A 24,049-nucleotide genomic window follows, 5' to 3' on the forward strand; every position below is an offset into this window, starting at 1 on the left:
AAAGAGTGCGCTGTCAAGAGTGGAGGTGAGAGTAGTATGAGTGGCACGGAGCGTGAGTTGGTTGTGACAGGTGAGCGAGGATGTACACCTGGGATGGAAGGATGCACACCTGGAATGGGAGAGCGTGAGTGGGAATGCACGCTGGAGTTGGTGGTGAGGCACGTGGTTGGGTGTGCGAATGAGAGCACACCTGTGATTGTCACAGAGGAGGTGACCGAGGAGGGGGTGCGAAGAGGTGTATTGGTGAGGTGTGCGAGTGACGAATGTGTGCCAAAGTGTTCGGTGGTCAGGTGTGTGACCAAGGCTGTGAGTGGAATGGGTGTACCTAGGTGTGTAAGGAAAGGTACGAGGAGCATGGAAACGGCTGGATGTGTGAGCAAGGAACGGGCTGCGGGGTGTAAGCGTCCAGGTGAAGCATCGACGTTAGACGGGTTAGAGGTTAGAGCGACTTTTAGCCGAAGCGGGCCCTCGGTGCGTGCTGGGCCTCGCTTTGAACGGCCGCGTCCGTGCTCCACTAGGCGGAGCTGGCAGCCCGATAGAAAGGGTCGTCATGGCGACCACTTTTTGGTGAGACGTGCCGGCAGGTCGAGATCGGGGCATTGGATGGCTCCACGCCGAGGTGGTGCGTGGGATCTCGGCACGGGTAAGCCCCCGTCCCTGCACCGAGTGCCGGACGCATCCAGCCGCTGGCACAAAACAACCAGCATCCATTGCTTGGCTTTACGAAGCCGGGCTTTGGACAGGAATTGGCGCACCGAGAGGCATTGGTGAGTGGACTGGGTGATGAGGTTAGTGTTTTGGACCCAAAATTAGAGAAAAACAAAATTTGATGATTGGCAAGGGATTGGCAGTGGTGATTGGCGGATGATGGGTAGTGATTGGCAAATTTTTGATTTGTTGAGATTTGATGTGCAAAATTGGTAGTGAGAGACCCCCGATGTGGTGGGATGGCAAATCCACCATCCTTCCCATATGGGGGCAAAGGAGCAATAGATTATGGGGTGTATGGCAGTGAAAACTAGCCCGGGTGGGTTAGGTTATATTGATAGGGCCCTAGAAGATGACATTAGGTAACGTTAAGTTTAGTTAGTGACTGATACCTGTAGTGGGGACGCAGGTAGATTAGTGTGGATGATAATGACGAGGGAGCGCAATAGTTTAAAGGGACGACTGGGAAGCGCAAGTTTCAGAGGGGAGTAGTTAGCTGAGATGATGCCGTGTGTGTGAGAATTGAACAGGTGTGATTGCACAGGTGTGCAACTGGACAGGTGTGTGGAGCAGTGTGTGAGTAGTGAGTGTTGTGGATCAGCGCGAATGCGCTTGGGGAGAGAAGGGTGCAGGTGGCACCAGGTGTGAGAGCACAGGTGTGCAAGTACAGGTGTGTGGAGAGAGTTGGAGTAAGTGGTACGGAGTGGTGTGCATGGTGCGAAGGTGTGGATGGGGGAAGAGTGGACCCCTTTCACGAGTACCCGGGGCGGGTAGTGTAAGTGTTAGGTAGAGGGTATAGGTAAATTGTGGTTGGATATTGGCATTTGTGGTGCGGGTGCAGAAGGGTGTTGTGGATGGGTGCATTAGTGTCGTGGAAATGGCTGGGCGTGTAGCCTGTTAGTGTGTGTAGTTGGTTGGGCACTCCACCACTGTGAGGATGTCGGCCAGGTGAGGCCGCAGGTGGGCTCTGGGAGCCGGTAGTTGTGAGTGGGTGCCTGAGGATCCCGGGTGTGGATCGGGCAGCCCAGTGCCAGAGAGGGCACCGAGTGGGGAGAGTGCCAGAGGGCCTTCCCCAGGTAGTTAGGTTAGGGTAAGGAGCAGGTAAGCTCGGAGGCAACTGCAGTGGTGGAGGTGTGCAGGTGGGTAGACCCACTGGGAGAGGTACACGCCACAGCCCAGAAATTGTGCGAGGGCACCGGGAGATGAATCGGGGGAGTGAGACCCCAAATTGAAAAGCACCACAGTTTGGCCAATGGGAATTGGTTTTTAGAACCCATAGTGTAAGAGGGCCAATGGTTTGGCCGGAGAAAGACCCCGGGTAGTGTAAAGTTGTTAAAGTCATTTAGGAAATAGTTAGGATTGATGAACCTGTCGCACCATACGCAGCCACTTACCTGTGGTGATGATGATGACTCCACACCTGTGTTTTCTTTGTTTTGTGTTGCAGAAATGAGAATTGCTGTGAGGATTTGTGAGACGCATCACGACGTGGATGAGACATTGGGGTGATTCCACCTCTCCCTCCCTAGGAGGGACTGATGAAGAATTGGTAATGGCAAATTTTCATGAGAGTTGAAAATGGCAAATTTGATTGGTTAGGAGGGAGAGAAGACGAATTTGGTATATGGGAGGAACGGGGAAGACAGTAGGGATGTTTGTTGATTTGTAAAGTAGATGTTTATGGGTAGTGTTGTGTTTTGTGGATACAGTAAGGGGTAAGGGAGGGGCCATGTAGGTTACCTGGTGGGGGGGGGGGGGGGCGTACGGTAGGAACGTACCTGTCTCACCTGGTTCCCATGTGCCCCCAGTGTGCATCATCTTGTATTGCGTGCACTTTTGCGCCCTTACCACCTTACTCACTTGTCTGCTTCTTTTGTCTCCCACCTCCGAGGATCTGGCTTTGGGGTAGAGAGAGAGGAGAGAGAGGTGCTGGCTTCGCAGTTGTGGGCCTGCACTTTCGCTGCTTGCTGCTTGGATCGATACACCATATGGACCGCAATGTTTGTGGCCACCCACAATGGACCGCAGTTCTTATGCGGCCGAGCACCACCCGTGGATGGACCTATGGGTCAACGTGGCACCTATGCCATACAGGTGAACCACTCTTAGTTGGCCCCTGACGGCCACAATAAAGAAATGGACGCGGTTGGCGCCTTTCTTTATTTTTGAAAGAAGTAAGAAGGCCAAGTGCACCACACGAAGGCAAGACCAGCGGCAGAACATCGGCCGGCTGCGACACCACACAATGATTTATAAACACTTTATTGGTGCACCGGATGGTGCTCACTGTGTGATGGGGTGGTGCTTTTGATGCTTGGAAGGGGTGCTCTGCACATTATTAAAGGCCGTAGGCCACAGAGCACTCGTGGGTTGGTGTATCGATGCTGGCATGCGTGCTCTCTCTATGCATAACATCTGCATGTGTCCCTCCAAAAACAGGTCCTGGATCGTAGTGTAAATATCAGCGTAGTCTTGTAAAAAATGCTCCCTACCGGCTGTATGTTTAGTTTGAGAATTCTTTCCGGATTCGGTTATCCTGTGGGTGTGTTTCTGAGAGGAGAAGGGTGCAACGTCGCAGGGGGACATATTTACTCATTTGTGAATATCTGTAAAACTGTCGCACTCAGGGTAGAGTTAATAGTAGTGGGAACTACATCTGAGTGCCACACTAAACTAGGTAAAAATTTATCGGGTCGGGACGCCCCGAGGGTAGAGAAGGGTGCAATGTTGCGAATATGGAATTTGGCCTCCATATCCGCTTGTAAATATTCCCCTATTTCCCCAATACTCCCCAACTATCCCCAATCCCCCATTCCCTAGTCCCATTGTCTGTAAACAACACTCTGTAGAACCGACCTTCCCCTTTTTCCCCCATTAAATGTCGTGCCCAGGTCCACCGCATCACACGTAGACAACTTTCGGACATCTTGCTAGTTATTCTTAGTCTATGTCAGTTAAGGACTCGTTTCCATTAATTCTGACTCTTCGTTGCACCAGAATGTGATTATATGGCACCAGTAGTGAGTTTAGGACCTTCCCATACCTCCTCCCATCTTCTTCCCCAAACTACAGCAACAACAACAACTACAGCTACAACAACGGCGCGCGGGGGGAGTGTGCGTCCTCACACCGGCTCGGTTAGCCGCCATGACGATGCGCTCCGACGGGGTTACCACGAAGGGGCTCCTTGTCAGCCCCTCGTCAAGGGCGGAGCCGATAACCCCCCCCCCCCCAGCACGCACCCAATGAGAAGCAACGTGCCGATTCCATCTGGGGCGGAGCTAACGAGCCGAGGGCGTGTCACTCCCCGCCGGATATACGCGGCCACGTACCGGACGTGACGTGAGATGTGCCCCGAGCTTGAGAAGACAAGAGAGCCACCTCCGAGCACTGAGAGACCTCCTGCATCTTTTGGGCCGCGCTATCCTGTCCCTGAGCACAAGGTGCACCTTGTGCTGGCCATCGAATACCCGCTTTCCTTGCCATCAATCCCCGTGTGAGTCAGTTTTTGTCCTGTTTATCTGTCGTCTGTCATCTGTCGGGGCTATTATAAGACCGTAATTAAGTGCCTATCTTACTATGCTGTACCTCTCATCCCTGTAATCTGACCTTCCGCCCTAATATAATCTCCTCCGGAGGTCTTGAGAACCGTATCCCTGGTGTCGTGTCATTTTAATCCAGCAGTTGTGTCCTTTTCCTTCATTGATTTAGCATAGCGCGATTTGGTCAACGTCGGGTGGAATCGGGTGAGTTGGGGAAGAATCGGGGCAACTGTTAGGTCGCGGCAATACCACCGCTCGGTAAATAACATCTAAGCCGCGTCCGTAACAATACATACATATATATATACATATATACACACATATATACACACATATACACATATATATATATATATACACATACACACATATATATACATATACATACATACACACATATATATACATATACATACATACACATACATATATATACATACACATACATACATACACATACATATATATACATACACACACATACATACATACACACATATACATACACACACATACATACATACACACATATATATATATATATATATATATATATATATATATATATATATATCTATCTATCTATCTATATCTATATATATAACACAGTTTGTGTGTGTGTGTGTGTGTGTGTGTGTGTGTGTGTGTGTGTGTGTGTAAATGTTACCGATAGACTCCTAAACGGAGAGGCTCACGTACTTGATATTTGGCACAGACATGGACATTGAGCCTGGGACGAACATGGCTGACCTAAAAATTTATTTCATAATATGTTTTTACCATATTTTTATCTCAGCGCGAAATATTATGACCGGAATCTGACCGGAAGCAGAGCAGCGCGCTGATTCGCTCAGAGCGATCACGTGATGTTCGTTGCCGCCATTAACTCAGTTACGCGTTCGCACGTATTTCAGAGTGATTGCGTTTTTGCCGGGTACTTCTGCATGATTAGCATTTAGCATGATTTAGCATGTTTCACATAGATTTGTTTTCAGCGAGCAGAAGTACCCGGCATTGTACGAATAATATATCGATAGTGCCGTGTAGGGGCGGAGTGATGCCGCTGTGGGAGGGACCGAGCAAGGTCGCTGTGGGCGGGAACCGAGCGAGGTCGCTGTGGGTGGGCCAGGGCGAGATCGCTGTGGGCGGGGCCGGAGCGAGGCAGCTATGGGCGGGGCGAGAGAGGTTGCTGTGGGCGGGGCCGAGCGAGGTCTGCGTTAGTGCGTTGCCGTTGCCTGGTATAAAAAGGTGGTGCTTGATGCTCTCTGCGTCAAGATAGGGACTTGATGTCCGTATCTTTACAACAGACATTCCAATGATGATGATGATAAATGTAATACAACTCAAGGAAGGCCCACAACTCAAGAGAGTGGAAAAAAAACAATAAAATGAACAAAAATACGGGGAAGGAGAAGCAACCACTCAGAAGAATGACAGAAAATCATTTCCCTTAAATGTACCGTGTTCACCAACTAGCACGACCAGGTACAGGACACCAAAATAATTTCCCTTACACATATCGTGTCCACCAACCAGCAGGACCATACCACTTACCTCTGGATCAAACTGTATTGCAAATATTAAAACGGTTTTTACATGCTGCCGTCTCCTAGCAACCAATGAAATTTTTCAAAAATATTGTAGCTTCACTTTTCACAGAGTATGAGCGTTCTATATATTTTCAATTCAGTGCGCCCGACTCGCTCACGTACTTGATTTGTGGCATAGACATGGCCATTGGGCCTTCACGGTGTAATTTGTGCGAGGCTTTTGTCCGAGTGAGCTTGAGTCGAGAGGGCGAATGTACGGGTTTGGAATGTACGGGTCTCCCTTCCCCCGCCCGGCAACGCCGGTACTGGAGGGCGTCACAGGATCGGTGAGTCTCCAAAATCCGCTTCGTGCTGTTGCGAAGATTCAGGACGATGTCGCGATTGTTGTGCTGCTCTCCGACCATGAGAACTGCAACGTCATTGTTGACTGGCCCTCCCCTTCCCTCACCCTTCCCCCTCCCTCCACCCTACCCCTTTCCCCCTCCCCCTCCCTTTTCCCCCTCCCCCCTACCCCTTCTCCCCCTCCCCCTCCCACCCCTCTCCTCCCTCACGTTTGTACACGGAATGCCGGGTACTTCCCCCCCCCATCCCCTCATCTTCCCCCTCCCCTCCCCCGCCCGGTACTTCTGCTAATATATATATATATATATATATATATATATATATATATATATATATATATATATATATATATATATATATATATATATTGTTGCGGAGATGAGGACTGTATATTTTTGGATTGTGTGCTGTATTATTATTATTATTATTGTTATTCTGCGCCCCCCTACCTCCGGAGCTGTGTAAAGGTGAAAGGGCATCCCATAATTAGTCCACAAGCATACACATCAGCCAAATAATAGAATACCTCTGTTTGATAGTTATCTCTTATTATGTGTTTTTAGAGTAAGGCTGTGTCGCCCATTAATTGAAATACTCCATTGCACCAGTGAAAGAGATAGATTCCCTTCATTCCCACTCCCAACACTTCCATTCCCCCCTTTTCGTCAATTGCAATTCGCATTGCCAACTGCATGTTGGGCGGTTTTCCCTTCATCCGCCATTGACCACGAGGCAGGGTTGGGGAAGAAAGGCGGGTCCCCACCTCGTCAGAGGGGAGGAGTGAGCCAGCCCCACTCGACCAACCATGAACAAGGGGTTTGGCTTGAGAGGGCGGGGAGAGAACGTTTGGGGGAGGTTCGCAAAGGTTGAGGGGCGGGGCCTATATAACCCACGGCGGGGGTGTTCCCAGGAGAGATGCACTTTGAGTTGAGACAAGGAGGGACGAAAAAGAGCTGGGTCATCAGAGCAAGAGCGCGTAAGGAGGAGAACCCGTCACGCCAGACCCCCCCACCAGCGCATCGGCTCCACCAAGCAGCTCCGACCCGTGATCCCGCGCACACGACAGGCCCGGTGGCATCAGCGGCCGTCGAGGTCCAGACCGACGTCCCGTGCGGGATCAAGCTCCAGCCAGCTCCGTGCCGTCCCCCCCCCCCCCCCTCCAGCCACACACCTCCTTCCAGCAATCCACTCTGCAATTCCCCGCGTGAGTCAGTGTCTTTGTTTGTTCTGTCCTGGGAATAAGTTAAGTCTGTATAACTATAAGCTAGTATTTGCACTGTGTCACCTGCGTCTTATGTGTTGTAAATAAACCTTGATTGCTCCTTTTTGCTTGTGTAAATAATAAATCCCATTACTCGTCTGTACGTCTTCTCGTTTTATTCCTTTTCCTCTTTGCATTGCGTCGTTTTAGTCTTTTCCCTCATTGAGCAGCTGCACTGCGATCCGGCCAACGTTTGGGCGGGATCGGGTTCTAATCGGGGAGTAACTGTTCGGACGCGGTAATACACCACCGCTCGGTAAAATAACATCTTTAATCCGCGTCTGTAACAATATATATATATATATATATATATATATATATATATATATATATATATATATATATATATATATATATATATATATATATATATATATATATATACAGTGAAACCTTGACTTACGAGTGCACCAACTTACGAGTTTTCCGAGATACGAGCCGTCGCTCGGGCGGTTTATTGCTTTGAGATGCGAGCCGAGATCTGAGTTACGAGCTTACGCCACCCGCCACCAGGTGGGTTCCGGTCACGTGGTTATCTTGCCGTGCAAGCATTTCTGCCGTATATCACTGCTGCTTTGTTTTCGCATGTTGGTTATTTTGGAAAATTTCTTAGTTTTAACCATGGGTCCTAAGAAATTGAGTGCCAAGGGCAGTACTGAGAAGAAGAAGAGGATGATGTGCTTGGATATAAAACACGCAATCGTCGAAAAACATGAGCGAGGTGTGCGTGTTGTCGACTTGGTGAGGCGGATGTGAAGGCAGCTGAAGATTTTATTATAACTTTTGCCGAACTGATAGAAGCCGAACGATACATCCCCCAGCAAATCTTCAACTGTGACGAGACAGGGCTCTTCTGGAAAAAGATGGCGAGGAGGACGTATATAACGGCAGAGGAGAGGAGCATGCCAGGCCTCAACTTGTTCAGAGTGCCGGCGATAGCTCGCCTTCTCTTTGTGGAAAACACGGTGAGATCCTTAACATCCAACAACTAATGGGACGCAAACGGGGCGCCCAGTTTAGCGGTACACACATTGATGAATCACCCTGCCTGTGATTCACCCATGACAGGTTATAGCTGGGTCGGGATTCAAACCCAGGCTGGACAGTTTAGAGTCAAGTGTGCGTACCTCCAGTCCAGGCCATCCTGCCAACTTGTATGCTGCATACAGGTGAAATATAAAGCGCGAGATATTTTTATATATACTGTATATTTAAAAAAAAATTGGTGTGGTTTTTGGCGGGCTGGAACGGATTAATAGCATTTCAATGCATTTTAATGGGGAAATTTAATTTGAGAAACGAGCAAATTGAGTTACGAGCTCGGTCACAGAACGAATTAAACTCGTAAGTCAAGGTTTCACTGTATATATATATATATATATATATATATATATATATATATATATATATATATATATATATATATATATATATATATATATATATATATATATATATATATATATATATATATATAATTTTATAAACAGGAATCAAATTCCTGCGAGGGGCTAAGAGTGAAAAAATTCTGACTCAATGCGGGGCTCGAACCACGGACCTCCGTTGATTACGCGTCAACAGCCCACTGCGCTATTGAGCCAGCCGTAATCTCCTCAGAACTTTTCCACACTTAACACAGCGAGCTTTATAATGGCCGATGCCTTACGTGCCTGCGAGGCAGACCCCGAATGTTAGCGTAAGTATACGTGTGCGTATGTATGTGTGAATGAGTAGAAATGCATTGAAGATTAATTCAAATACAATTTTATTAACAGGAATCAAATTCCTGCGAGGGGCTAAGTGTGAAAAAATTGTGACTCAATGCGGGGCTCGAACCACGGACCTCCGTTGATTACGCGTCAACAGCCCACTGCGCTATCGAGCCAGCCGCAATCTCCTCAGAACTTTTCCACACTTAACACAGCGAGATTAGTGGTTAGGGTGGCGGCTTGGGATCCTAGGATCCTGGGTTCAAATCCCGGTCGATTGCTGAATTAACGCCAGGGGGGTTGACTCAGCCTGTCATCCTTCCGAGGTCGGCAAATTGAGTACCACCAGCTTGCTGGGATGAATGATCATGGTGTGCACCCCAATTTAGAATAGGTACACGGTATCCCTGCGCATCGTAAGAGGCGACCAAGGGTTGGCGTCAGGAAGGGCATCCGGCCATAAAAACATTGCCTCAAACAAGGGACCATGATTGTCCTGGGGCCCGCAAGGCTAACCCCGCTCTAGCGGGGGAAATGGCCTTAAAATGCCTGTTGTTGTTGTTTGGTGATGTGTCCCTTAATGTCCAAAATATAGAAATGTGTCCCCAGAAATGTGTCCCCAGAAATATATGTCCAAATGTGTCCCTTAAATATATATATACTGTACATATATATATAAATGTGTTTGTTGACCATCAATAAATACCCTGTTTAGTCATTGATGTACATCTTTGGCAGATTTCGTGAAATCGAGTGGTTTTTGAGTTTGTGTCCGAAAAGCCCACAGTTGGTAGGATTTGGTCTAAAATATGGAACTAGGGTCAAAGTAAACAAATGTCATAATGCACACAGCTGGTGGCAATGCCAGGTTTACCTAGTTTCTTTCCCCGGTACATGCGGCCATTTTCAGTTTTTGCAGCTCTTTTCGCATTTTCTGAAGATTCGTACTGAACAAATCCAAAACCTTTATAGAGAGAGAGAGCTGAAAGGAAAGGGAAAACACAAGAAAAAAAATAAGTCAGCATAACAAACAGCATAACATCAGATAGGCCAACCATAGAAGCTACAAAAAACTATCACCTTGACTCTGTCCTCTTATGGTCTCCCCACTGAAGAATTTGTATACTGCGAGGTCGTTATCTTTTTCCCTCTGCTTATGTATCTTTAGGTTACAAATCAAGCAGCCCTTACATTATTCACTTGGTGCTACCCAGCCGTGCAAGTGCCCCACAGGTAGGAATCTGCCACCGTTTGTGTGGCGGCCCCATGCCAATTGCATGATTGATTCTTCAGTCGCAAAGGTTCGTCTCAAAAATGAAGCAATGTGTTTACGTGCAAAAGTTTGCTTATCTGTTTTTGTAAGGCCAATGTTCCAAAATATGAAAATGAAAATAAAATAGGGATAAATAAGAATTTGTATTACCCACACAAAATGATTTACAGGCACTGTTCACCTCATCAGGTACCAGTGAAAAGATATATCGATGCAAATTTTGAGGATTTACTTGAAATCCACAACTTGGACACTGTTCGAAAAATGTTAAAATTTTGGAATACAAATGCAAGAAAAGAGTCAGTGAAGATGGGCAGAAAAGTTCGCTGAGAATCAACAATATTATTCGACATATTTTTACCAGACCACTTTTATACAGAATTAATTAATGCAAAATGGAATTCTTATATTATAATTCATGCATTTTGATCAAAATGGTGGTGGGGGTAAGGGGTGGTGGGGGTAAGGGGTGGTGGGGGAAGATGAGATACCATGCAAGATTTTAGATAGATACCATGCAAGAATTGAGATACCATGCAAGAATTGAGATACCATGCAAGATACCATACAAAATAAACAATAGTTAAGTCCCCAAATGTTTGGCCCTCAGCACAAGCCATGATCTATCAGAAAAACCACACACCCATGTCTGCCTCAAAAGCCAACCGCTGACTGCATCCCTCGGCTTGCCACACCTTTCCATGGCAAAAATGAACTGCTAACAACGCACATGGCCTCCATCAGCAACCCAAAAGAGTAGCGTTCTCACATTTGGGTTAGCACCCCTGTCTCACGCCTTCAAGTCTTGATGCCGTACAAACCAAGGCCCTTAAGATAATTTGGAATCTCCCACGATGAAGCGGATTCTCTGGTCCGATTACGCCTACATCACAGACAGGACGGTGAGCCCTGTCTTCCAGTGCAACTTTTCTGTCCTTTCACCCCCCCTTTCCCCACTCTGTCCCACCCCCTCCCCCCCCCCCCCCCCCCCCCCCCCCCCCTCTCACTTAATCCCGCAGGCACAAACTGTGCCAGTAACCCACTTTTAGTGAAACTCCCAAAATCCAGGCTCACTGGAAACCTCCACTTCATTTGTTGCCCTTTTCCTTTCACCTGTGGAACACATTTCCTCGGTCTGGTCAAACTCATCCTTCCACCTACAGCCCGTTTACCTCCTCAGATACAAGTGATATTTTATATCCTCATGCCAACCCCTTCCTTCTCGGCTAATGGACGTTTTCGTTTTGCAAGCAAAGTTGAGGCTCGTAGAAGCACGAGAACACACAATGGACCAAAAGAAGGAGAGCATAGAAGAAAGGAGGAACACTCACCAACAGCAGAGTACAACAGTAAAGGGATACTTGGAGGAATAATTAGCAAGGGAAATGAGATCAATTGGAGGGGTGCGAGAGTCTCACACAAGGAAGGGTTGAGGGCTGGATACAATTGCAAAATACAGCAAAAAGAGGAACGCGAAAACAGGGATGAAACAAAAATGAATCGACAACAACAAAACCAAAAAGTGTGTGGGTGAGGGGAGGGGAGAACCACCGTTTAGAGGGCATTTTTCCCCGCAAAGCGGGGGTTGGCCTTTTTCGGGGACCGTGGTTGTTGTTGTTTTTTGGTCCCCTTTTTGAAGCAATGTTTTACGGCCGGATGCCCTTCCTGCCGCCAACCCTGTTTGTCGCCTTTTTACGACACACAGGGAATTACCAGTGAACTGGTACTCAATTAGCCGACCTCGGAAGGATGACAGGCTGAGTCAACCCCCCTGGCATTAATTCAGCGATCGACCGGGATTCGAACCCAGGATCCTTGGATCCTAAGCTGGCACCCTAGCTGCGAGCCCAACACCAGGCTCTCAAGAGCCCAGGAGAGAAAGAGGAGAAAAACCAATAACATGGAAAGGAACGAATGTGCTAAGGGAAGGATTAATGAGAGTCAGAGACACAGTGAGTCCTTTCAAAAAGTCACCATACAGTCCTTTCCAAAAGACAACATGTCTGAGATTTGTCACGGTTTAAAGATCAAAGGCATATTTCAAGTGTTGCACCAGTTCCTCATTCTACTGAGGTCTGCAGAGAGGAAAGAGGCTACTACATGCTGATCTGAAGGATCACAGATGCGATGGCAGAAAGCCATCAGAAAAGGGATAAGCAGGATTTCCCAGAGAATTGGAAAAAACATCGATAAACATCAGAAACAGGACTTTGTCAAAGACGATGCCTTGGAGCTCGACAGCCGAGGAGATGAGAGGATCCCACTGCAAGCCACACACTGACTATGAGAGTTAAGGAAGTCTGTAAGCCATAAGAGGAGGTGGCTTTGGATAACATTGGTAGAGCCAGTGATTTCCCATTTCAAAAAGTGTCTTTTCCATTTCGAAAAAAACCCTAAATTACAAAACAGAAAATAGATTCAATTCCAAGATTATCAAAGGTAAAAGCACATTTATTTGTGTCCTTCGGAATATCAGGATGATGCAGAAACAGATGGAACTAGAAAGGCATTCGACAGAGCACATAGCTGTGCAAGGCTTAACTCTGCAAGGCTAACCTCGACCAGGCTGAACAGTTTCCGTTTTGTATCCCACCGAGCGGCTGGATCTGGATCCAGATCTGAACCAAAATTTAATTGGCTTGTTGTTGTCGCCTACCCAGCTCATCCACGAAATTATCATAATCTGTCCATAACTGAGATACCAGTAAAATCCCTGTCAAAAATGACAACTTTTTTTTTTTTTTGGTATACAAGATCGAGGCTCATGAAAGAGCCAACATTAATCACACAAAAAGTCAAACCGACACATAAAACACAAAAATAAGGGGAGCGGTAGACAAGATGGGGAGAGAGGGGGAAGGACACAAACACAACATTTGAGAGCAGGGACATTGGGAGAAATGTGGGAGGGGAGGGCTTGGGGGGAGGTGGGAGAGGTATCAAACATATGAACACTGCAAGGACTTCAGGAAAGAAGTTGGAATTTCATAAAAAGTGTATCTGGGGTGAATTAGCAGGGGTAGAAAAGATCAAGGTTTTGGATGGGGGAAGATAAGAGATGGTGGTGAACAGCTGTTTTAAAGACCTGGAGGGAGAAGTGGGATTGAAGGGAGTGGGGGAGTTTGTTCCAGAGGTGGGAGAAAAGGGGAATGAAAGAGTGAAGGTGAGCAGAGAGCCTAGATTTTGGCAGTTTAACCATAAGAGGGTTGCAGGCAGATCTTGTGTGACCTGAAGGAATATTGGGGGGGGACAGAGCACAGAGAGAGCTGGGGGAGCAAGGCCAAAGAGGAGTCGGTAGAAGACAGAAAGACCACCAACCTGCCTGCGGTGAGTGAGTGAAAGGCCCTCGGAGTTAGCTTCCTTGCAGGAAGCAGGAGATTGGTGGAAGCAGGAGATTCCAATGATTCTGAAAGCTTTGGTTTCAACAGCGTGAAGCTGAGCTAGGTGTGAGCAAGGAGCACCAGCCCAGAGGGGGGGAACAGTATTCCATTGAGCTGCCGATGAAAGCCTTGTATGTGGTGAGGAGCTCAGGTGTGCCAAGGAAGGACTTCGCACGACGGAGGATGCACAGTCGGAGACTGGCTTTCGAGGCCAGCTTGGAAATGTGGTTTTCCCAAGAAAGATCATGGCAGATAGTGATACCCAAAAGCTTGAGCGACAGAACTTCTTGGAGAGGATTGTTGAGAAAGTAGATGGGAGGGTTGTCCAGTCGGTCTTTTCGGAGAGACAAAGTAAGAGTGTGAGATTGGTCAGGATTGAAAGACATGTTCCACTTGTTTGACCAGTCTGTGATTTTGTCCAAGTCTGCAGAGAGTGAGGAGGCTGCAGACTGCCGATCTGACGGATGAGGAATGGAGCGGCAGATAGTGGAGTCATCAGCAAAGAGATAGAGAGGATTTTCCAGAGAGTCGGAGAGATCATTGATGAAGACCAGAAAAAGCGCAGGGCCCAGAACACTGCCTTGGGGAACTCCAGCCGAACAGGAAGGGGAGATGAGAGAAACCCATTCAGGGCCACTCGTTGCCTACGACCAGAGAGGAAGTCCGCAAGCCACGAGTGGAGATTTCCATGGATACCATGGGAGGAGAGTTTGGTGAGCATAGCTGGGTGCCAGACCGTATCGAAGGCACGTGATATGTCAAGGGAGACAGCTCTGATTTCCTGTTTGGCATTGAGGACTTCCATCCATTGTTGAGACAGCAGAAGCAGCATGTCCAGAGTAAAATGACCTGGTCTGAATCCAAATTGATTATCAGAGATCAAACCATTGGAGAAGAGGAAGGATTTGATATCCGAAGCAATGATGGATTCCATGACTTTGCTGATAATTGGAAGCAGGCTGATTGGTCTGTAGTTGCAAGGATCTGTTTTTGCACCTTTATGTGTAAAGCGGTAATATTTGCTGATTTCCAAGATGCTGGCAGATGACCTTGAGCAAAAGAGGGTGAAAAGAACAGAGAGAGGGTGAGATAGAGCGGCAGAGCAGGATTTTAGGACCCGTGGGCTGATGCCGTCTGGTCCAGTTGCAGAATCAGTCGAGGTTTGACAAAAACTTCTCCACCTTGTCAGGAGAGAATGACACAGAGTCCAGGCGCAGTTGGGTTCGACTGGGAAAGGTGGTAACAGAGAGAGATGGGTTTGGGACACAAGATTTTGAAGCAAACACAGAGTTGAGGCATTCGGCTTTGTCACGGGCGGTGTCAACTGTGTAGCCATTTGAGGTAAGGGAGGGGATGGAGGGGGAACAAACACCAGAAACGGATTTGACCAGACGCCACCAGGATTTGGAGGAAGGAGACAGGTTTGAGAGTTCAATCTTGAGTGTGGAGAGATAGTGCTTCCTGGCACTCCTGAGGATAGACACACACTTGTTCCGAGCTTGGCGGAAGAAATTGAGATTGCCTTCAGTTGGATTTGCCTTCCAAGAGGCAAAGGCAAGTTGTTTCAGGGCAACGGCCTCACCATAAGATTCAATGTACCATGGACAGGAGGAAGGGTAAGACAACTGAAGACGAGATGGGATAAATTTGTGCATGAGAGAGAACAGTTTGCTTTGGAAGAATTCCCAGGAACAATTGATGTCAGATGCAGTAGAGATGGGAGACCAGTCCAGATGATTGATGGCTGCTTGCAGACCGTGCCAGTCACCCTGAGTGAAATGCCAGACTCGTCAGCCCTGAGGCTCTCTGAGAATGGCCAGAGAGATGTCCACTTTAACAAGCACATGATCAGAAGAACCGATTGGAGCAGAAGAAGAGCAGCAGACATTTGCAGGGAAGTTTGTCATAACCAAGTCCAGAAGAGAAGATACTCCATTGACTGTGATCCGAGTCGGGAAATGGACAGATTGTGTCAGTCCCAATGAGTCGCAGAAGTCCTTTGCTGAGGTGCCATGGCTGGTGAGAGAGGAACGTTGACAGAGCTGGCATGATGACAGTTGAATAATAATAATAATAATTCATTTATTTTGTATAGCGCTTTTCCAGAAGCCCAAAGGCGCTTTGACAGAGTGGAAAACATAATGCATAACAATACATGAAAACAACAATTGCAAAAAGACAAGAATCAATAGGGAAATATTTAAAGCAAAAGGAGGGAGAAGGAGAAGAGATAGTCAGGGGTTAAATGCTGTGGGTTGAATGTTGAATGCAGCGTTGAACAGGTGGGTCTTTAGTGATGTTTTGAATGTGGTGAGTGAGGAGGAGTCTCTGATGGTGTGAGGTAGTGAGTTCCAGAGGGTGGGAGCAGCGATGGAGAAGGCCCTGTCCCCCCAGGATCTGAATTTGGTCCGGATGGAGGGGGTCAGGAGGTTGGTACCAGCAGAGCGGAGGTTGCGGGTGGGAGTGTGTCTGGAGAGGAGGTCAGCCAGGTAGGATGGGGCCAGGTTATGGAGGGCTTTGTATGTCAAGAGGAGGATTTTGTACTGGATTCTCTGGGGGATGGGGAGCCAGTGAAGCTTGTAAAGGACGGGGGTGATGTGGTCACGGGTCCGGGAATGAGTGAGTAGACGGGCAGCGGAGTTCTGAATGTATTGGAGTTTATTGGTGATTTTTGAGGGTGAACCATAGAGGAGGCTATTGCAGTAGTCCAGACGGGAGGTGATGAAGGCGTGGATGAGGGTTTCTGCAGCCGTGGAGGAGAGGGATGAGCGGAGACGGGCAATGTTTTTCAGGTGAAAGAAGGCTGACTTTGTGATCTGTTTAGTGTATTTGTCGAAGGAAAGGGTTTGGTCAAAGATGACGCCAAGATTCCGGATGTGAGGGGAGGTGGATACTGGGATACCGTCGATGTTGAGGGCAAAGTTATGGGTGGATTTTGTGAGCGTTTTTGGGCCAATGATGATTATTTCAGATTTATCACAGTTAAGCTTGAGGAAGTTGATTTGAAGCCAGGATTTTATTTCAGTGATGCAGTTTGTCAGGATAGAGTGGGTGTCGGTGGAGACGGACTTGGTGGAGATGAAAAGCTGGATGTCATCGGCGAAGCAGTGGAATTGGAGACCATGACGGCGGATTAAGTGACCGAGCGGGGACAGGTAAAGGATGAAGAGGAGGGGGCCAAGAACTGAACCTTGGGGGACACCTTGGGGGAGGGGAGCAGTGGGGGATTTGCAGTTATTGATGGAGATGAACTGGCATCTGTCAGAGAGGTATGATTTAATCCAAGAGAGGGCAGTGCCGGTGACGTTAAAGGTGGATTCAAGTCGGGTGAGGAGGATAGTGTGATCGATGGTGTCAAAGGCAGCGCTGAGGTCGAGGAGGACGAGAATGTTGAGGTTGCCAGCGTCAGAGGAGAGGAGAAGGTCGTTGGTGATTTTGAGGAGAGCAGTTTCAGTACTGTGGTTGGAGCGGAATCCGGATTGGAATGTTTCATACAGGTTATTGGCAGAGAGATGATGTTTGAGTTGAGTGGCTACAGCGCGTTCCAAAACTTTTGACAGAAAGGGTAGGTTGGAGATGGGTCTGAAGTTGTTTAGGGTGTCAGGGTTTAGACCAGGTTTTTTTAGAATGGGGGTAACAGCAGCAATTTTGAGGGAAGGTGGGACGATGCCTGTAGACAGGGAGGAGTTTATTGTTGCAATGATAAGTGGAGAGAGAGCAGGGAGGGAGGCTTTGACAAAGCTGGAGGGGATGGGGTCAAGAGTGCAGGTGGCAGTTTTCATTCCTATGAGGAGTTCAGAGAGGTCAGTAGGAGAGATTGGGGAGAACCGAGACAGGGGATGGCAGGACAAGGGGGGGGCAGGTGGTTGGAGGGGGAGCGGGTGCGGCGGTGGTCAAGCTGTTGTAGATGTTGTCAATTTTGCGTTGGAAGAAAGAGAGGAAGGAGATGCAGTTGTCTACTGTGAATGACTGGGTGGTGGTGTTCAGGGGGCGGAGGAGTTTGTTTATTGTCGAGAAGAGTGCTTTTGGGTTTCCGGAGCCAGAGTGGATAATTTGAGAGTAGTAGGCAGAGCGGGCGCGGGAGAGGGCATCTTTGTAGTGTTGTATGTGGTCCTTGTAGGCTTGGGAGTGAACTGTGAGACCCGTTTTATTGCGGAGTCTTTCAAGTTGGCGAGCACGAGTTTTCATCAGGTGGAGTTCAGGGGTAAACCAGGGAGCAGAATGGGTGAAAGAAACTGTTTTGGTTTTTACAGGCGCAAGCTGGTCAAGGCAGGAGGAGAGAGTGTGGTTGTAGTAGTCAGTGAGGTCGGAAGGGGTGTGGAGGTCAATGAAGGGAGAAGTGGACATTTTTTCAGAGAGGGTGGATGAGAATGAGGTAGGTGAAAGAGCGTTTAGCTTACGGAAGTTGATTGTGCGATAATGCCTTGGTGTTGGGGCGGGGATGTTGATGGTCAGAGTGATGGCTAAGTGGTCAGAGAGGGTGAGGTCGGAGCCATAGAGATGGTGCAAATTTAATCCAGTGGAGCAGACAAGGTCCAAAATGTGACCACGGATATGGGTAGGAAAGTCGACATGTTGAGTGAGGTTAAAGCAGGTGAGTAAATCAGTGAAGTCAGTGGTTATTGTGGAGTCAGTGGAGTCCATGTGGATATTGAAATCACCAAGGAGGAGGATTGAGGGGGAGAGGGAACATAGCTGGGTCAGAAAGTAGGAGAAGTCAGACAGGAATGATGGGTGTGGTTTGGGAGGGCGGTAGACGACAGCCATGACTGACTGCGTGTGACCAGAGAGTTTTAAAGCCAGGTGTTCAAATGATGGAGCAGATGAGATGGAGATGAGGTTGGTCTTGATGTCTTGACGGTGGATAACGGCAATTCCACCACCTCGGCCCTCCGAGCGTGGTTTATTGACGTAGGAATATCCATTGGGTGTGGTGAGGTTGAGTGTGTAGTAGTCCAGAGGTTGTTGCCAGGTTTCGGTGAGACAGAGAAAGTCCAGTTTGTTATCCAGGATGTATTCGTTCAGGATGAGGCATTTATTGTTGAGGGACCGGGTGTTGAACAGGGTGAGCTTGATGTTGTTTTGAACAGCAGGGATGAATTCAGGTGATTTAGCCAGGGTTCGTAGGCAGGAGGTGTGATCGTGTGGGTTGCTGTGACCAGGTGCGCTGGGACGAAGAGTGAGAGTGCGCTGAGCCGACCAGAGGACGGGGATGGAGTGACCTGATTGCAAATAAACAAACTTGCGACCGGAGCCACGGTGAATGTACCTGGGTCGTCGGAGGAGTCCATTTGATTTGATGGCAGAGATGCATGATGGGGTGGAGCGGGTATTGAGCAGAAGAAGCCTTGCGGCGGAGTACTTCAGAGCCATGCCAGGCAGGAGCGAAGGGACGAGTACGAGGCCAAGGTCGAGGAGGCAAAGCGGCAAACGCAGCGGCAAACGCAGCGGCAAACGCAGCGGCAAACGACTGCAGCCGCTAATCAAGACCACAGCGGCAAACAAGGCCACAAGGCCACCAAGACCACAAGGCCACCGGCAAACAAGGCCACGGCCACAAACAACGGGAGCGGGCCTTTCGATTCCGTATTCCGTACCATCAAAAGCAGATTCCGTTATCCAGCCGGAGAACACGCGGCACGTGCGGGTGTGAAAAGGCAGGACAGGTGTGAGATGTCAGGTCAGAAAAGTAGAAGCAGACCCTGTACATCCATCCAGTCGGAGAAGCGGCGAATATGCAACGCCAGCGTACTCTCGCAACCGAACCCCATGTGAGGTCGCCACATATGAGGAAGAGAGAGTTTGGATGAGTTGATAGAAGTTGGTCCATGTTGTCCAACAGCAAAATGTAAATGGAGTCATCACTGTTTGGAGGAGGTACAGAACACATATGAACAAAAGGTGGGAGCGGAGAGGAAGCCGTAGCCAGAGGTATTCCTGGGGGTGGGTTGGAGAGAGGGCAATGCAAGGAGAGTGAGGAAGAGAGTTTTTGATAAAGATAGCCACCCCACCACCAGAACGAGGCTCAGGTCTATCATACTGGAGGAGGGAGTAACCAGGAAGAGATATTAAGGAATCAGAGACGTCTTGAAGGAGGAAAGTTTCTGTTAAGCAGATCAAGTCTGGATTGTCAGAAGCAACCTGAAAGGAGAGATCAATCAGGTTTGAGCGAAGGCCCCGGATGTTTGAGGTCCATACCGTAAATGAGGGGAGAGGGGGAGCATCGGGGGCAGGGGAGGGGAGGGGGTATGGTCATTTGAAGGATGAGAGGGGGAGGTAGGGAGAGCAGTTGATAGTGTGTCAGAGATTACAGAAGAGTTACAAGAAAGGGAAGGATGAGGAGGACGAAAGGTTTGATGGTGATGGGATGAGGCACAGTGAGGGGTTGTTTAAGGGGGGGGGGGGCAGAGGAAAGTAGAAGGTTGGGGGAGGTGGAGGTATGAGATCGAAGGGAGACGAAGTGGGGAGGAGGCAGCTTTGAGAAGGAGGTGGGAGGAGGGAGAATTTGGGAGGGATGGTTTGGAGGGAGATTTGAAGGGGAGGGGTTGGGGGGGGGGGAGTTTTGAATGGGAGGGGCAACGGAGGGGAAAACCATAGTCCCCCTTTCGCTCCGCGGTGCGACGGGGGACAATAAGTGACAAGTCCACCAAAGTATTGAAAGAAATGAGGGACGAAGCAAGGTGTAATCAGGGCGAGCTGAAAAATGTCAAATAAATTAAATGGGAAAATGGACATCCAAGAGGAAAAAATGGACACCCGAGGGGAGTTAATAAAAGAGATGGGGAAAGACATAAGGCGCAGGTCAGGCGGGAAAGGCGCATTGGTACGCGACGGGGTAGCGCGACGTGAGGAGCGCGTGGAAAGCGAGGTTGAGCAACGTGCAGTTAAGTGGACCGGGGTAGAAATCGTGACTCGGGGTGTGGAAAAGCCGACGGCCGCCGAATTGGAAAGTTTTCTTTGATGTGCGCCAGCGGTCGTCGAGCTTAATAAAGAAAAAGAAGATTACAAGTTGGTACTTCACTTATTTTTCAAGATATTTCGCTCAAGGTTCAGACATATATATATATGGTGGTGGCCATCTTGGATTTTGACGTGGCGACCCAATTTTCAATAGCGTTCTTCCTTATGGCGAGATACACCGACACACCAAATTAGAAGTTGGTACTTCGCTTATTTTTCAAGATATTCATCTCACAAGGTTCAGACATACAAGGCGGCGGCCATCTTGGATTTTGACGTGGCGACCCAATTTTCAATAGCGTTCTTCCTTATGCCGAGATACACCCACACACCAGATTAGAAGTTGGTACTTCGCTTATTTTTCAAGATATTCAGCTCACAAGGTTCAGACATACATGGCATCAGACATACATGGCGGCGGCCATCTTGGATTTTGACGTGGGTTGCACCCACACACCAAATTCGAATGCGGTCCTTCGCTTACGCACGCGCATGCACGCGCGCGCACACACACACACACACACACACACACACACACACACACACACACACACACACACACACACACACACACACACACACACACACACACACACACACACACACAGTTCAGAACACATTGAACATAGTTTAATGAGCCTCCGACAGTTTCTGCGATATAATCCCCATTGAAGAAACGTTTTATGAATCTTTGTAATAGTACCGGCTCACTCTTCCACTTAACAGAAGGCGAAGTCATTGCAGCATCTCGATAACACTAAAGTAAACTCAGAGGCAGTGTGTAAGCGTCCGAAAAGTTGTTCCTATCATATAAAGTTTCCAGCCAACTCGAAGTTGCACAAACATTTAAAAAGTGGATAAACTACCAATTGAATACATTTATTATTGTACTCGTATTTGCTCAAACAAAATTCGCCAATAGGAAAAAGTTTAAGCAATAGTAATTTTTCAGTTCAACTGTTTTTGTCCCATGTAAACGACTAAGAAGAGCAACAATTGGTTCTGCGACATCTTCAGATCAACTGTTTTCATCTTATAACAAACCAAAACAGACGACTTCACTTGTGTCATCATGCACTTCAACACGCCTACAAAAACTAGATGGTATTCATAGAATACTTACCCTGCGCAGTCTTGAGAAGGACTTGGTGCAAGCCAAATCTTCTGTTTTTAAGGGATTCTTTTTTTTGATCCAATACGGCACACGGCACACATATGGCACATGTATGGCACACGTACGGCACACGTCCGTAACCGATTGCTTAACCCCGCTTTTCGCTTCGCGAGCGCCGGGTAACAAGTACAGAAATTAATCCGATCAAGATGAAATTTATTGTGTCATCTAGGGATAAATTGGTGGAGAAAAAAAAAATGATGACGTCATTGGTCACGGGTTTCGGCCGCCATATTTGTTTTGACACAAAAGCCTTAAAAAAACACGAGAACACATCCTGGCGAGTGTCTGCAATCTCTGATTGCTCTTTCTTGCTTGCTTTCCATGTAGAGGTTTCGGAGGTATAGAGGTTCAAAGTTTTTCGTATTTTCCAAGATGGCGCCTGTACTACATGACCTATGATGTCATAATTGTCATTAAAAAATTATACGGGAGGAGGCGATCCTATGGTGAAGATTTAGTGTCCATCGGACCAACAGTGGCTAAGAAAGAAAAAAAATTCATTACTTATCGAACCAAGCACTGTACTTGTCGGATTATGACGTCATAATGAAGGCACCGATGACATTATTAACATATATTATTCTCCATGGGGAGTACTCGACGATGAGCCATGTTTCAATTTTTTCCCATGGAGCGGGGTCGGAGATATAGAGGAGGAAAGTTTTTCGGTTTTTGCAAGATGACACATTTACTGCTGAACTATGACGTCATAATTATCATTAAATATTCTACAGGAGGCGGCGCTCCTATGGTGAAAACTTCGTGTCAATCGGTCCAAGAAATGGAGAGAAAAAAATTCATACTGATCGAATCAAGCGTTGTACTTGCCGAATTATGGATCAGTATTTCGGTACTGATGACATCATCATACACATATCTTATTCCCCAAGTGGAGTGCTTGACATCGAGCCATATTTAAATTTTTTCCATTAAGCGGTTTGGGAGATATAGAGGTGTAACGTTTTTCCAAGATGGCGTCTGTAGCACGTGACCTATGACGTCATAATTATCAGCAAAAAAAATAGAGGCGCTCCTACGGTACAATTTCATGTCAATTGGGACAAAGGTTGCTGAGAAAATGAATTTTTAAAATGCAGACACGGCACACGTACGTACCCGATTGCTTAACCTCGCTTTTCGCAGGGTAACAATCTGTTAAACGTGAAAAGCAAATCCTCAAAGTGAAGAGAAGAGAATATACGATTCCCAGTGTATTTTCTTTTCCATAGACACAACAACAACAACATGCATTTTAAGGCCATTTTCCCTGCGAGAGCGTGAGTTAGCCTTGCGGTCCCCATGACAATCTTCTCCATTTTGCCCTATTTTCTGCATCTCTCCTTATTAACCCCCTTGCCTGCATTTCTTCTTCCACCATCTTTAGCCAAGTCTTTCTCGGTCTTCCCCGTCCTCTACTTCCTTCTACATTCATTTCCATCACTCTTCTCAACCAGTCACTTTCATCCTTCCTCAACACATGACCAAACCATCTCAACCTGTTCCTCTTCACAGCATCAATCACCTCATCATCATCAATCATCATCAATTCTTTTCCATAGACATACAATACAAAAAAAATGGACAAAATTCTACAGGTTAAAGAGTGGGGGAGGGGGGTGGACGAGGGGGGGAAGGGAGGTGTGTTCAAACACAAAAAAAGGTTTTTGAAAAACCATTGAAAATCATTAAACACGGTCTAATTTGAAGGGGGGGGGGAAATTGAATGTTTTTGCCAATCATAAAACAAAGTGCCAAAAAAAGCCGCAAAGCATCAATTTTCGACAGTGATGTCACAACCAGAACCCACCTTGATCCCAATGGCGGCTTACATAGAGAAAGTGTATTTCGAGCTCCGATTCCGATATCGATTCTATCGTCATTAGAAACTGAAGGTTCTCAGTATGTTGAAACTGATCAGTCGGATTTTGAGGAAACTATTGGAGATAAAATCAGTGATGGAAACGCTTTCAGGAAAATTATAGAGCCGTAGCGTTTTGAGCCTTATGCGAGCAATTCAGACGAATATGGGGCCAATGGAGGTGTTTGTGAAGATGAAAATACCGGTCGCATGTTCACTACGGATTAGGAAGTTTTGTTTTTTTCCGGTAAACGGTTTACAAAGGATTTTGTATTAATTGATAAATCAG

General features: G+C 47.5%; 1 protein-coding gene across 5 annotated transcripts in view; it reads right to left on the bottom strand.

Annotated features, from left to right (window-relative positions):
* LOC137418603 (nuclear receptor coactivator 5) overlaps nucleotides 1–24,049 on the bottom strand; it is a 109,817-nt gene that overhangs the window by 65,048 nt on the left and 20,720 nt on the right. For all 5 annotated transcript variants that reach the window (XM_078773393.1, XM_078773395.1, XM_078773390.1 and 2 more), the window contains one exon: nucleotides 9,987–10,094. In XM_078773393.1, coding sequence (XP_078629519.1) covers nucleotides 9,987–10,094 — 108 coding nt within the window. The remainder of the gene's footprint in view (nucleotides 1–9,986; nucleotides 10,095–24,049) is intronic.

Source organism: Myxine glutinosa, chromosome 2 (assembly GCF_964187855.1).
Source record: "Myxine glutinosa chromosome 2, kmMyxGlut1.1, whole genome shotgun sequence".
In the NCBI taxonomy this organism is placed as follows: Eukaryota; Metazoa; Chordata; class Myxini; order Myxiniformes; family Myxinidae; genus Myxine; species Myxine glutinosa.